Below are 12,304 nucleotides of genomic sequence, written 5' to 3'. Positions count from 1 at the left end.
GGGAAATTTGGCGAACCAAGTCAAGGACAAAATTCCAGCAATAGGTTTTTTTCCTGCTGATTTGCCTTGTTTTCTAGTTCTTTTACTTTTAGGTGCTATTTGTATTTTCAAATGCGTGTAATATCAGAAGATTCTTCTGGTGACCTTAAAAACAATCACGGTTGATGAAGAATGTAAATGTTAGACCCTAATTTTTTGTTAGGGCTAGAGAAATATTACCATTACCTATCTTGCTCTTAAAAGATACTACTCTGCACTAAACAGAAACAACCTAAAAAGAGGGTTTGTTTTTGTATCTTCTTAACATCTCAGAACAAGATGAGGACACTGAAAACCTGTATTTAGCCCACTGCTGCCAGTTCAAACAGCTTTAAGATAATCCCATTAACTTTAGAATTTCTTTTTGAATAGCTTAAAGAGGGTAGAGCTTAAAATTTTGGGGGCTAAAAATGTAACTTAAGTGATCAAACCTAAAGGTTCACGAGAGAGATTTTAAATTTCTGAGAATTTTCAAATGTCTGTGACTCATTTTCTGCTCTAAAAACTTCAATACCCAATGTTTGGGTTTTGAAAGGCAATGGACTTGGCTACAGAAAAGAGTTGACTCTTTCTCCATTTGGTTTTGGTTTGGCTTTTGGTTATTTTTGTTTGTGTTTTCTAGTTTGTTTTATTACAATGCCTTGGCCAGGGTTGTTCTCTCCCTGCTTGTCTGTTTTGTGAGGGCAGAGTTATTATGAAGGACTTTATTTTCTGTCTCCTTCATAGCACTTTTCAAAGGAAGAAAAGAAGCGGGTGGAGGGAAGAGAGGGACTGGAAAACAGCAAACGAAGCCAGTGAACCCTGCACCAGAGAGAAACGTTACTGACAAGATAGGAAAGAGCAGGGTTTCCAGATGAATCACTTCATACCAAGGCAGCTTTGCTCCTTTCATTCTGGAATGTGTCCTCACTGGGCATTTGTCCTAAAGATGCCATGGTGGAAAAGGAGCCACAAACAAGCCACTAGACCACGGGAGTCCACTAGGTAAACGGCAGAGCAGAGTCACCACCCAGCTTTATTGGAAGAGGACTCACCTAGATGGGGACTGACGGACCAAGGGACAGTTAGAAGGGGCTCCACAATTTGAGGATGATGAAGGCCCCCAGGGGAGAAGAGGCATTGAGATAGAAAAAGAGCCAATGGAGAAAAACACATCGTGTGTTCAGACTTGAGAGAACATCCAGTTAAAGTTTAGGGAGGGTGGGGTCAGTCTCGAGAGATGAGTCTGCAAAGTTTGTTGAGGGCGCTAGTACGAAGAGTGTGGTACACGAGGCTAAGAAGGGATTTGTGATAAAAATGGATTAGATCTGGCAGGGAAGTTCCAGTGGGATTATGGGGGAAGCAGTGGAGAAAAAGGAGGAGGAGGAGGACAACGGTTTGGGGAAGCCACAGTGATAATTAAAAGCCATAAATGAGGAGAGCTTGAACCAAGGTGCCCAGTGTTGTCAAAGGTAGTAGAGTCATTTAGGAATGGAAATGGTTGAGCTCTGGGGATGCCTAAATGCCCAGGCCAAAGGAAATGAGGGAGGAGTTGAGGAGAATCTAGGTTTCTAGTTTGAGAAGCTGGGAAAGGGTGATCAAACAATGGCAGGGGAGGGGGGAGCGAATTAGGATAAGACTTTGGGTGGACTGAAGCTCTGGACAAAAAAGGACTCATGAGCTTCCAAGGGAGAGCTGAAAGGAAAGGCCAACTTCTTGCTGAAGTACATTATTCATTCATTCAACAAACACAGAGCATTACTATGTACCAGGCAGGCACTATACTAGGACATGGGGATATGACAGTGAACAAGACAATAGCTCCTGCACTTAAGCCGCCTACGGTGCCCTGGAGAATTCTGGTGACAGGAATACCCATCATGCACTGAGCACCAGGGCCTACATTAAATACTTTACCTGGATAATTCCACTTATAATCCTTATCACTTTAAGGACTGCGCCAGTTCTCCAGATACCCCAGGCCAGGGTGCAGCCAGGCTCCCTGGGGAGTTCTATTTGCCCAAATCTGGTGCTCAGTCCTGGGTGCAGGGGTCCTTCAGTGGAAGCATGTTGAGCCTCTTTTCAACCTCTCACACCCCTCCAAGTCTCCATGCCAATCCCCTAACACTGACAGCTTCCATCACTTCTTCTGCCAACGAATGCAGTTCGTGCTTGGAAGAAAAAAAATCCATTCTATAGCTCCATGGACATTAATAATTAACATCCATACCACAAAACTTGTAATATCAGTTTGCTGAAATAGTCACCAGTAAGTATGTAATTCTTCTTTAAAGGGTGTCTTCTATTATTATTATTTTAGAGTGCAATTTAGTCATCAAAGGTTTACTCAGCCTCATGTTTATAAATTATACAGGGCAGGGATTTAACTCTTCTGGACCTACCTGTTCTGAAAAGAGGGAGGGTCATAACCCTGTTGTCACACCAGGCACCTGCCTTGAAAAGGAGATGATTTGTGAACTTGAAGTTCCTTACCACTTCTAGAAATCCAGGGTAAATATAGAGATTTCATTTTATGATGCAATCAGAGGAATAACCAGATAGTTGCCTGCCACAAAGAGACATTGGCTTTAGTCCTCCTGAAGGCTGTGTGGAAACTACAAGTTCATCTTTTTAATCTTGTCTTTTTTTTTTTTTTTTTAAGATTTTATTACTTCACAGAGAGAGACACAGTGAGAGAGGGAGCACAAGCAGAAGGAGTGGGAGAGGGAGAAGCAGGCTTCCCGCTGAGCGGGGTGCTGGACGCTGGGCTTGATCCCAGCACCCTGGGATCATGACCTGAGCTGAAGGCAGATGCTTAAGGGCTGAGCCACCCAGGCGCCCCCAGAATCTTGTCTTGACTGTATGACATGAGAATAGTGTCTTTCCGATTCACCTGTGTAATACTGTTTTTTTTTTTCAAAGATTTTATTCATTTATTTGACAGACAGAGATCACAAGTAGGCAGAGAGGCAGGCTGGGGGGGGGGGGGGACAGGCTCCCCGCTGAGCAGAGAGCCCAGAGAGCCTGAGCTGAAGGCAGAGGCTTTAACCCACTGAGCCACCCCGGCGCCCTTGTAATACTGTTTTCTCACTGTGGTGGTTACTTTTGTTGAAAGGGAAGGGTTATTGCTTTAGATAAATAAGAGCAAAACAGAAAAAACAAACAAACAAACAAACAAAAAAACCCAACCCACCTCATGCAGTGGCTACAAACTCCAAGTCCTGATTTACGTTGTTTACATGCCTAGGGAAATGGCTACCAATCAAGTTCATTGGGGTTTAGGAACCTAGGCCTTGATGTAAAAGTGTATAACGTTTTCATGCAATCCTCAAGTTCTAGCATCCCAAGAAATTTTTGCCATCACAATGAAAAGAGTGGGGGGAGGGGTAGCAGGTGTTTTCCTTTCTTGCCTTCTCCGTTTGAAAAGGTCAATGTTTTCAGAGTTAAAGTAACTGGGCTGCTCCTATGGAGTGAGGCCGAACCCTCCAGCCGGAGGGAGGGTCGGGTTTTCCCTGCTAAAGCAGCAGCACCGCCCCCCCCCCCCCCCCCGCAGGCCCTGGCCAAAGGATGGAAGTCATATTCAAAGGCGTCCAACTCTCTGGACCTAGAGGGATTCCTGCCATTGGCAGAGGGGGCACAGTGGATTCACTCGGGATGAGATGCATTCCAAGAATGCTGCTGTGGTCGGCAAGAAGTGGAAAACGAGGGGATAACAAATACTCTGAGGAAACCTAATAGGTACCAGTATCGCAGAACTCAAACAACAGGTGACAACGACTTGAAGTAGGAGGCAACAACTAGAGAGCTCTGTGAGAGTGAACGAACACTCCGCCCCGTGTTGGGGCTTCGACCCTTTTCCTCCTCCCCTTGTCTTTCCCGGGATCGACAGCGTTTACTGGTGAGGAGGCTCCGTGGAGAGGGCGGGTGGAGCCCGGCTCTGCGCGCCTCAATCCAAACCAAATACTTCGCAAGCCTACGTTTAGCAGGCGATACCGAACACCACACTCACGTTCGGGGGGGAAAAAAAACTCAGTTTGCAGAGATGAGGGCGAAAACATTTCCCGGCTGGAAAATTACTGATCACAAACTAAGGGGACTGTGGGGGTGGGGAGGCAAAGTTATAAGGCTGAAATAACGATCACCGTTTCCTCTTCTCTTCCCGGTGGGCAGGAACGGCTGCCGCGAGCTCGTTGTGCCCTTTTCGGGAACCGGGGTCCCCCCGCACCGCTCCACTTCCTGGCACGTGGCCACTTTCCAGCTAAGTGCCTCTCGGTGGGCTTGACCGCTCGTGGAACCTGAGGCAAGGGAGAGAGCTCCCCATCCGACCTTTACCTCGCCGTTTCACCTCTTTATGACTCAGTTTGCCCATCCATAGTGTGGAAAGGAGGGTGCGGGCTTGCGCGCTTGAGATTCTCGGGTCGAAAGGTGTCTGCGCCTCACGGCCCCTATGCCTTCGCCACCCCCACAATCAGCCTAAAGCCCTTTCACTCCCTTTCTGGCTCCCCGAAATATCAAAACCGTAACTCCGCTTCCCACTCCAACCTCTTTCTACACTTCCAGGCCTTTTCTGGCTCCCAGTTCCGTCACAGTGCTGGGCACCCACCTTTCCTTGCCTCCCAATCCCACCCGGCCGGAGAACCCACGAAAAACCCCGCGAAACCAAGCCAGGAGCCCGCACTGGCACTCCGAGACAGCGCCGGGCTGCTGCGTGCGCAGGGGAGGGACGGAAAGCTGAATGAGTCACGCGGATAATCGCGCTTTTCTCTAGCGCTCAGAGTGCGCCGCAAGCACTGACCCGAGCGGGGGTGGGGGAGCGGAACCGACCCCTCAACCCCTACCAGACTCCTCCGCCACGGGCTTCGAACCCCCGCAGCGGACCATCGCGACGCAGGCTGCCCCGGTCGCAGAGCGACCGGACGTGTGCCCAGTACGCACCGCCCCGCACCCGGACAGCCGCCACCGCCGCCGGGGCCGCCACCGCCGGCGTCAGCGCGGCTCCTGCTCGCCAGCTGCCGGGCTGGCGTCACGGCTCGGCCGGGCCCCGCCCGCGCCCCTCCCTCCCCCCCGCCCGCGCCCCTCCCTCCCCCCCGCCCCCACGTGCGCCGAGTTTGTTTATTTAGCTGCCATGGCAACGCGCGGGGGGCCGTAGGAGGGAGGGGAGAAGAAAGGGAGGGGGCGGGGCCTGGCGGCGGGCCGCGGCGTACAGCGGGTAGGAGGCGGGGGTAGGGCGGGAGCCGAGAAGTTAAGTAAGGAGCGCGCGGCGACCGCCGGCAGTTCCCCGGCCCGAGACAGCGAGCGCGGCTGCGGGCGCGCGGGGAGCAGAGGCGGTGGCGGGCGGCGGCGGCACCGGGAGCCGCCAAGTGCCCCTCCCCGCCCCTCCGGCCCCCCACCCACCTACCCGCCCGCGGCCAGCGCCCATGGCCGCGCGCGCTCCGCGCAGCCCCCCGGACTCCGCACCCCGCGCCGCCGCCCAGTCCGCAGATCCGCGCCGCTGCGGCCAGTCTCACCTGGCGGCGCCGCCCGCCCGCCAACCCGACCACAGCCCCAGCGCCCACGGCGACAGCCGCGGCGACCGCGACAGTGGTGGAGGACGCTGCTGAGTCGAAGAGAGCGCAGCTCGGCCACCGGACCTACTTACCGCCTTGCGCCTTGCTGATCGTCTGTTTTTACGAGTTTACAACTTTTAAGAACTTTCGTATACAAAGGAACTTTTCTTAAAAAGGCATCTCTCGTTTATATTTAATCCAAAGAAGGATTTCGGGCAATTTTGGGGTTTTGGTTTTGGCTTCGTTTTTAAGTCTTTTTTTTTCCTCCTAACTTTGGGGTTTGGGTACCCCCACTGCTTTGAACTCCCGAGGACCATATTAATGAGGTAGGTGCAGCCTGGGGCGCGGGGTGGAGGTGGGGGGTGAAGGCCGGTGGGACGCGCCCGAGCGGCGGTCGAGAGTGGCCCCCTGACTCCTGCCTCTGCCCCGCCCGGCCCGCAGGCAGCCACCTGGCGAGTCTGACATGGCTGTCAGCGACGCACTGCTCCCGTCCTTCTCCACGTTCGCGTCCGGTCCCGCGGGAAGGGAGAAGACACTGCGTCCAGCAGGTGCCCCGAATAACGTGAGTATTGTCCGGAGAGGTCGGCAGCGTCCAGTGGCCTTATGTGGGTGGGGTAGGGACGGGCGGAGCCCAGGGGTCCTCGGGAACCACCCGGCGGGGGAAAGGAGTGGCCACCGCACTGGCCCCGCAGTCGTCTTACGATGGTTTCACTGTTCTTGGCTCGGTTGTACATGCGTGTGGTCCGGACGCTGGGGAGCCGCCGGGGGCGCACACCCGGTCCGCACACGTCTTGTAACTCGCAGGCTGCAGGGCTGGCGCGGGGGCCAGCGGGCGGGAGGTGGATGGGTCCCTGGACACTGGCTGGGCCCGAGTGAGCTTGGCGCGTAGGCGTACCCGTGGCGAGGGCGCATAGGGAGATCCTCGGTGTCCCAATTCCAAGGGTGGCTGGAGCGTCCCCGGGATCTGGCTGGGGAAGCACCGGGGCTGCCCAGCCGCGGCGCTTGCTCTCACGCAATCGGGCAGACACAGTATTCTCCAAACCGACGCACCGCCTCTCTCCGGCCCCGGGTATGGGCCGAAATCGCAGCACTGGCACCTGGAGTCTGCCGGCGCTTCATGTGTTTCTGGTCCGGGTGCCTGGGCGGTATAGGCGCGGGCAGGGTCGCCAGTATGTGGTATGGCAGCAGGGGACCGGTACCGACGGTTTCTCTCCCCCGTCCTATACTTGCAGCGCTGGCGGGAGGAGCTCTCCCACATGAAGCGACTTCCCCCGGTGCTTCCCGGCCGCCCCTACGACCTGGCGGCGGCGACCGTGGCCACCGACCTGGAAAGCGGCGGAGTCGGTGCGGCGTGTGGCGGCACCAATCCTGCTCTCCTACCCCGGAGGGAGACGGAGGAGTTCAACGATCTCTTGGACCTGGACTTTATCCTCTCCAATTCGCTGTCCCATCCGGAGTCAGTGGCCGCCACCGTGTCCTCGTCGGCGTCAGCGTCGTCATCGTCCTCCCCATCGAGCAGCGGTCCTGCTAGCGCGCCCTCCACCTGCAGCTTCAGTTACCCGATCCGGCCCGGAGGGGACCCGGGCGTGGCGCCGGGCAGCACTGGCGGCGGCGGTCTCATCTATAGCCGGGAGTCTGTGCCGCCTCCCACGGCTCCCTTCAACCTGGCGGACATCAACGACGTGAGCCCGTCTGGCGGCTTCGTAGCTGAGCTCCTTCGACCCGAATTGGACCCAGTGTACATCCCGCCGCAGCAGCCGCAGCCGCCAGGTGGCGGGCTGATGGGCAAGTTTGTGTTGAAGGCGTCGCTGAGTGCCCCTGGCAGCGAGTACGGCAGCCCGTCGGTCATCAGTGTTAGCAAAGGCAGCCCGGATGGCAGCCACCCCGTCGTGGTGGCGCCCTACAGCGGCGGGCCTCCGCGCATGTGCCCCAAAATAAAGCAGGAGGCAGTCTCGTCGTGCACGGTCGGTCGGCCCCTAGAGGCCCATTTGGGCACTGGACCCCCTCTCAGCAATGGCCACCGACCACCAGCACACGACTTCCCCTTGGGGCGGCAGCTCCCCAACAGGACTACCCCGAACCTGGGTGCCGAGGAACTGCTGAGCAGCAGGGACTGTCATCCCGCCCTATCGCTCCCCCCGGGCTTTCATCCTCACCCGGGACCCAACTACCCACCCTTTTTGCCAGACCAGATGCAGCCACAGGTCCCACCGCTCCATTACCAAGGTCAGTCCTGGGGATTCATAGCTCGGGCTGGGGAGCCCTGCCTGTGCCAGCCCACCGGGGAGCAGGGGATGATGCTGACGCCACCTTCTTCACCCCTAGAGCTCATGCCTCCTGGTTCCTGCATGCCGGAGGAGCCGAAACCAAAGAGGGGGAGAAGATCGTGGCCCCGGAAAAGGACAGCCACTCACACATGTGATTATGCAGGCTGTGGTAAAACCTACACGAAGAGTTCTCATCTCAAGGCACACCTGCGAACCCACACAGGTAGGAGAACAGAAACTGCGGGGGGGCGGGGGGGGAGGGTTGGTCTGCAGCCCCACTGGTTAGCTGTGGACACTTCTCAGGGCCTCCCTTGGAGATGTGGGGCAGTCTATCTCCTCCATCTCTTGGATCAGAGGCGAGAACAGCAAACCAAACCGGCGCCTCCTTTTTTGCCCAAGAGCCTTTTGCTTGATGGATGGTATCAGTGCTTGAATATGCAGTTCTGTTTTAGGCTTCTTCTGAAAGGCAGGGAGATTCCAGGCTGCTTGTGGGCCTCTCCTCGTTTGAGCAAAGCATTGGCCTTGTAATCAAGAAATTATTAACACTTTGGGGGCGCCTGGCTGGCGCAACTCTTGATCTCGAGGTTGTGGGTTCCTACCCCAATTTGGGCGTAGAGATACTTAAAAATAAAATCTTAACAAGAAATTACACGCTGCAGTGCAAAAGTACCTTAGGTCTTGTTACTAGTTTTTAATTTTTACGCAGTGTTCACTGGTTGTTCCAAATTTCATACTGCTTTTTATTTTTAGTTGTAATCTTGGTAAGTAGGTTTTACTTGAATTTCAAGAATTAAGCGGTTGTGATGGCTAACATTGTGGTTTTAAGATGGTCACTTGCAGAGAATTTTTCATGTTTAAGTATAGGTACATAAGGTCATTTTAGGGGTAGGACTGAGGAAAATAGAAATGCTGATGCAGAAAAAGTAGTTGCTGGTGGCGTTTTTGACCCAGTTGTAGTGGGATATAGGATGTGAGCGATTGGTTTGGGGGGGGGGGGGAGATAGCAGACAACTTCTGTCTACCACGGTGATATTTGGGCTTAAGAGAATGAAAATGTTAGCAATATAGAAGTGTAGGTCTGTTCCCTAACAACAAAAAAAACCCCAAAGAATATTTATGTTTAATATTTCAATTTATGATCTGAAATTGAATGTGGCCTTGAATCGGTCTAAAAACTTCTCTGACTTCTTTCAGAGTGGGATGCTTGCGGGGAGTTGGTTTGACATTCAGGCTCCAGTTTGGTCAGTTCTGTGTTAGGTATGGATGGCTTCACCGGGTTTCTTTTCCTCTCCCAGGTGAGAAACCCTACCACTGTGACTGGGACGGCTGTGGGTGGAAATTTGCCCGCTCCGATGAACTGACCAGGCACTATCGCAAACACACCGGGCACCGCCCCTTCCAGTGCCAGAAGTGCGACCGGGCCTTCTCCAGGTCGGACCACCTTGCCTTACACATGAAGAGGCACTTTTAAATCCCCAAACAGTGGATATGACCCACACTGCCAGAAGAGAGAATTCAGTATTTTTAATCTTTCACACTGTCTCCCCCCCACCCCGGGGGGTGGAGGGGAGAATCCCAGCTGGAAAGCACTACAATCATGGTCAAGTTCCCAACAAGCCAACTTGTGAATGGATAATCAGGAGACACAAGGAAACCAGAAGACAGATCAGAGAACAGATAATGGGGTCTGTGACTGGATCTTCTATCATTCCATTGCTAAAGCCAACTTGAATATTCCTGGACTTACAAAAACACGAAGGGGGTGACTGGAAGGTGTGGATATCAGGGTATAAATTAGATCCATGAGTTGGGGGGGAGGGAAGACCAGAATTCCCTTCAATTGTGTTCGAAGCAGTATAAGCATAAAGATCACCTTGTATTCTCTTTGCCTTCTAAAAAGCCATTATTATGATATTTAGAAGAAGAGGAAGAAATTCAGGTACAGAAAATGTGTTTTTAATAACCTAAACGATGGTGCTTGGTGAGTCTTGGTTCTAAAGGTACCAAATGAGGAAGCCAAAGTTCTCAAACTGCTGCATACTTTGACAAGGAAAATCTATTTTTGTCTTCCGATCTACATTTATGACCTAAGTCAGGTAAATACGCCTGGTTTACTTCTTTAACATTTTTATGCAGACAGTCTGTTAATGCACTGTGGTTTCAGATGTGCAATAATTTGTACAATGGTTTATTCCCAAGTATGCCTTAAGCAGAACAAATGTTTTTTTTTCTATATAGTTCCTTGCCTTAATAAATATGTAATATAAATTTAAGCAAACTTCTATTTTGTATATTTGTAAACTACAAAGTAAAAAATGAACATTTTGTGGAGTTTGTATTTTGCATACTCAAGGTGAGAATTAAGTTTTAAATAAACCTATAATATTTTATCTGAATATTGCTTTTGTTCTGTTTCTCCTCTGGAAAAAGCATGTCCTAGAAATTTCAGTTTAAACACAGGCGGGCATGGGAAAGGCACACTGAAAAGCCAAACTTCATCTCAAGAGATTAAAGGTAAAGGAGGATGTTTTTAAGGCTAGTTTTACTGTGAGAACTATTGAAGTTGTGAGGCTGGAACCTATTGGAGATCAAGTAAACTTGACCTGGTTCAGGTTGCTCTTTGGGTAAAAAGTACATGAAAGCAATTTCCTTACCTGAATATGAATTTCCAGGTAGAAACCACCCTGTCGTTCTTCAATATGCTCAATTTTTAATAGGAAACTAGTCATAAAATACATTCCAGTTTCATATTTTAAAAGATCCTTATGGTTTCCCTTTAAAATTAAATGAAAATATAAAAATCTTTTAGGGGCCTGGCCTTGCACTCAACAATTTGAGGAACAAAAGAAACTTCCCAAGGCAGAGAATCCTAAGAACATAGTTCCACAGTGCCCTCCTGAGGATTAGAGGATTCATTTATGCTTCGTGTGTGTGTTACAGATAGAGTAGTTACAGTCCCTCAAGAGGTTAGAACCAAATTTTCTGGCAGAATGTTTTAAAATTTCATCTGTCCTCTCTGCAAACTCAGTGGACTGAAATGCATTAATTAGTGCTCAGTCACAAACTTAACGGCATAAAGTTTAAATACATCTTTAAGTGGTGTTTTTGTAAGCTGGTTGCATATTTCTGAAGTTAGCTTTAAAACTGCACAGATCCTTTTTTGAGAGTGAGTACACAAGAGTTTGAATTTTGTTTGTGGAGGTTACAAAATGGAAGAAGCATTTGTGACCCTTGTTGGCACTTGATAAATTTGTTATGGTGATGCGGGTGACCAACATCATTAAGCAAACAAGCTGATACCTCCTTTGGGCTGCTTATTAACTATCCATTATACGTTGTGTCCAAAGTGTGGGTGCATCTTATAAATAGAAAATTCTTAAGAGCCTTATGGTGGATCAACATGAAGTATTTTCCTTGGCTTTCAAGAGTCCAGCATGACTGGAAAAACACGGCATGTGTCTTAGCTTAAAAGAAAACAGGTGCATCGATAGGATGGAATTTTATGTGGCCAAGAACATATTCAAAGCATATTTAATGACATGGAAAAATGCTCATGGTATGTTAAGTGGAAAAAGCAGGACCTAGGAGTATACACAGTATGATTCCTAATTGTGTAAGTTAGTGTATGTGCACTGAAGGGGAGAGGGAAGCAGCAAAAACTTCTAAGAGGAAGAACTGGAAAGAAATAGCAAATACTAACAAATAGCAAATACTAACACTGGCTTTCTCCATTTTAGATTTTCTACAGTTTCCTGTAGTTTCTACAAGTTTCTCTTTAACATGGGAAAACTTTTTTTAAGAATGCAGGTGCAAATATTTAGGCTTGATTTTTAAAAGCAGTAAAAGGCATTTAAACAAGAAGCCTGGAACACATTTCTCTGTTACATTGTGGTGGTTGCTTTTCTAATCCACCTTTCTCTTAACACACACACTTCTGGCACATGGTTGTGTATGAAAAGTGTTTACTGAATGGCTGATAACCATCTTCATGTTTGCTAAGTGCTTATTACCTCAAATAGGAGAAACATCCCCAAATACCAGAACATATTAATTAAAATGTTTCTGATGTCACTGGGAAACATCACTTGGGTTGACTTTTTCTCGCCTGAAAAAGCAAGCTTCAGTCTCCAGATTGTCCAAAAATGGCACAGGACAAAACTATTTAACATGCACACACAGACAAACAAAACTATTTACTCTCGTACCTATCAGTTCTGAGTGCCGAGATGTCCTGTCATTACCACATTACAGAGCCGTTTATACTGTATAATAAAGAGCACCTAACAATTGAGATGCCTGCTTATTACATTTTCTTATGACATTTAATTTTATATGTCCTAGATTTTAACTTGTGTGTGCGCGCACACACACAAAAGATGAACAATGGTGTTTCCAACACATCAACAGATCTTTTCAGTCTATCTCTTACTTGTCCAGCAAAATGTCCTTTCCGGCAAAATACGCTCCCTGAAA

General features: G+C 50.0%; 1 protein-coding gene across 1 annotated transcript; it reads left to right on the top strand.

Moving 5' to 3' along the window:
- The first annotated feature begins 5,720 nt into the window (after positions 1-5,720).
- KLF4 (KLF transcription factor 4) lies at positions 5,721-10,225 on the top strand. The gene is made up of 5 exons (XM_080820002.1): positions 5,721-5,890; positions 6,006-6,126; positions 6,797-7,790; positions 7,890-8,054; positions 9,127-10,225. Exons 1-5 carry the CDS (start codon positions 5,886-5,888, stop codon positions 9,300-9,302), a joined length of 1,461 nt encoding a protein of 486 aa, XP_080676128.1. The 5' UTR covers positions 5,721-5,885; the 3' UTR covers positions 9,303-10,225.
- The last annotated feature ends 2,079 nt before the right edge of the window (positions 10,226-12,304 follow it).

The sequence above is a fragment of the Martes martes genome (assembly GCF_963455335.1).
Source record: "Martes martes genome assembly, chromosome: 12".
NCBI lineage: Eukaryota > Metazoa > Chordata > Mammalia > Carnivora > Mustelidae > Martes > Martes martes.
This window is presented reverse-complemented; position numbering and strand designations above follow the sequence as displayed.

Bases quoted from the DNA above. Each gene is read 5' to 3' on its own strand.
- KLF4 (XM_080820002.1), top strand. The intron at 6,127-6,796 runs GTGAGTATTGTC...CTATACTTGCAG, and splicing joins CAGCAGGTGCCCCGAATAAC to CGCTGGCGGGAGGAGCTCTC. The intron at 7,791-7,889 runs GTCAGTCCTGGG...CTTCACCCCTAG, and splicing joins CCCACCGCTCCATTACCAAG to AGCTCATGCCTCCTGGTTCC.